Source organism: Phoenix dactylifera, unplaced genomic scaffold (genome assembly GCF_009389715.1).
Source record: "Phoenix dactylifera cultivar Barhee BC4 unplaced genomic scaffold, palm_55x_up_171113_PBpolish2nd_filt_p 001147F, whole genome shotgun sequence".
NCBI classification, from domain to species: domain Eukaryota; kingdom Viridiplantae; phylum Streptophyta; class Magnoliopsida; order Arecales; family Arecaceae; genus Phoenix; species Phoenix dactylifera.
In genome coordinates, this window is record NW_024068488.1 from 8,897 (window position 1) to 11,406 (window position 2,510).

At 35.5% G+C, this 2,510-nt stretch overlaps 1 protein-coding gene across 1 annotated transcript; it reads left to right on the forward strand.

Annotated features, from left to right (window-relative positions):
• The first annotated feature begins 777 nt into the window (after positions 1-777).
• On the forward strand, positions 778-2,274 carry LOC103698152 (UDP-D-apiose/UDP-D-xylose synthase 2-like). Its single transcript, XM_008780140.4, has 6 exons — positions 778-929; positions 1,015-1,148; positions 1,221-1,322; positions 1,399-1,491; positions 1,577-1,711; positions 1,841-2,274. Exons 1-5 carry the CDS (start codon positions 821-823, stop codon positions 1,628-1,630), a joined length of 492 nt encoding a protein of 163 aa, XP_008778362.2. The 5' UTR covers positions 778-820; the 3' UTR covers positions 1,631-1,711; positions 1,841-2,274.
• The last annotated feature ends 236 nt before the right edge of the window (positions 2,275-2,510 follow it).

A 2,510-nucleotide genomic window follows, 5' to 3' on the forward strand; every position in this document is an offset into this window, starting at 1 on the left:
TTCGAGTATAGCTATTCAATTTTTTCTTAATTGTATATACTTTTCGATGGATGCATCTCCTGATATAGTCATATGTTCTATTTACAATTTCACTCCTTCCAAAATTCCAGATCTGGAAGGTGAAGAACAATTGTTGATAAAGTTTGCATTTGTCTTTATTTTCTTATGGACATTATGAACTTCAGCATAGAAAAGTTCAAATGAACTCTATGATCAATACTAGGAGTTAAATATATTCATTTGATTATATGGTGAAATGCTAATGATTCTATTATTTTTTCCCTTTACCTAGATGTTCCGGTCAAAATAGATCATAACTTAGCCATGTTTCCTGGTTGACTAACCAAGTCAAAATTTCTTTTTTTTTTTTGGCATTATTGATCTGATCCCGAGTCCTGACTTCTTAACCCATGTTCTTTATTATACTTACAAGTTTTACTCTTCCATATTTACCTTTTCAAATTTATCAAGTTTCTTTCATTGGTTTTTATGGAAGATCACCAATATAACTAAAACAAAAATAATGTATCTTTTGAGAACAAACTTTTACAAATCCATACTAACTGAATGGTATCTGCTGTTTAGATTTAAGAAAAGAAAATGCTCTGGTGTAAATGCAATCCAGATATTCTAGTATATGTTAGCTATGACTTGGTCTTTTGTGTTGATTCTTTCTATATAATCTGTTATTCTCATACACTGTGTTTAGCTTATTGATGCAATTGTGGTTTGAATAAGATGAACACCTATCAATTTTAGTGCTGCTTGATTCATTTTGGTTACTTTCTAACAATGTCAAATCTTGCTGGTATAGGATCCAATGTTTTATGTTCTCAAAGAAGATGCCTCACCATGCATTTTTGGTCCTATTGAGAAACAGAGATGGTCATATGCATGTGCAAAACAACTCGTTGAGAGGCTAATATATGGTATGCATGTTTCATGCACTGTATTGCAGATATGCATATGATTATTATTTTTCTGACTGTTTCTTGTTACATTGGAACTCTTCAGCTGAGGGTGCAGAAAATGGACTCGAGTTTACCATTGTAAGGCCTTTCAACTGGATTGGACCAAGGATGGATTTTATACCGGGAATTGATGGTCCAAATGAGGGTGTTCCTAGGGTTTTAGCATGCTTTAGTAATGTATGTACGACATCTGAAATTCAGTTTTGCTAGTTCTGTTATCAAGTATGCTTATCTTAATAAATTATGCAGAACCTTTTACGTGGTGAGCCTCTTAAGCTTGTTGATGGTGGCCAGTCCCAAAGAACTTTCGTGTACATCAAGGATGCCGTAGAAGCTGTTCTCTTAATGATTGTATGCTATTTTCTTCCCCTCTTCTCTGCCTCATATTTATATCCTGAAGTGAGCTGAATAACTGGCTGTCTTTCAGGAAAATCCTAACCGAGCAAATGGTCAGATCTTTAATGTGGGAAATCCTAATAATGAGGTTACAATAAAGCAACTTGCTGAAATGATGACACAGGTACTTATGGGAAGTTCATGATGATTGCTAACATTGTGGAGGATATTGTGTTGCCCTTCATCTTAATTTATTGTTGCTCTTGCAGGTTTATTCAAAGTTTCAGGAGAGCAACCACTTGAGCAGCCAACAATTGATATAAGCTCCAAGCAGTTCTACGGTGATGGATATGATGACAGTGATAAGCGGATTCCAGATATGACTATAATCAACAGGCAACTAGGTAAGTCAGGCCCTAACTGCTCACATCTACAAGCCCTATGATTGTGCTAGTTTATATTGTCAAAAAAACAGAAAAAACGTTTACATAAGTAGAGAAATACAATAACATGAATGACCATTCTGCTTGCAGGTTGGCACCCAAAGACTCCACTCTGGGATCTGCTTGAGACAACATTGACTTACCAGCACCGAACATATGCAGAATCCATCAAGAGGGCGCTTGCAAAAACTGTTGCATCCAGTTAAGGTCAGGACACTTGGATCGGATCAGCAAGTTGGTTACCACTAGTCATCACTTGGGTTTCTGATATTCTTTAAAAGTAACCATATGCATTTAACTTTCTTTGGCAATTTTTTTTTGATGTTAGTAAGTGATGGCAAAGTATTGCAACCCTAAAATTCATTATTTGTATGCACGCTGCAAGGATAGGATGATAGGGATGTTTTTTGTGTTGGTGCCAGCTTTTATCTGACCCTTCTTCCTACCCATGCAGCTAACGGCCTTATTTGAGTCATCCCATGGTTTATTTTTCAGGTAGTATACCAAAAAAATCATAGACATCATCGATGAATTTCTCCTGCTTTCATTGAGGAATAATACCCTAGAGGAGATTTAGTATTAATAGTTTTGCAGATAAATCTTTTCAGAAGATGTTTAGGCTTACAGCAGTTTGGAGCTTTTGTCATTCTTAAGATCCATCAGTAATAATAAATTAATTATCCAGACTCAGATTTTTGGAAATGCATTATCCAATAATTAAATCACCATTCCATGTTGAAGTTGGGCCCATTGCTTTGGA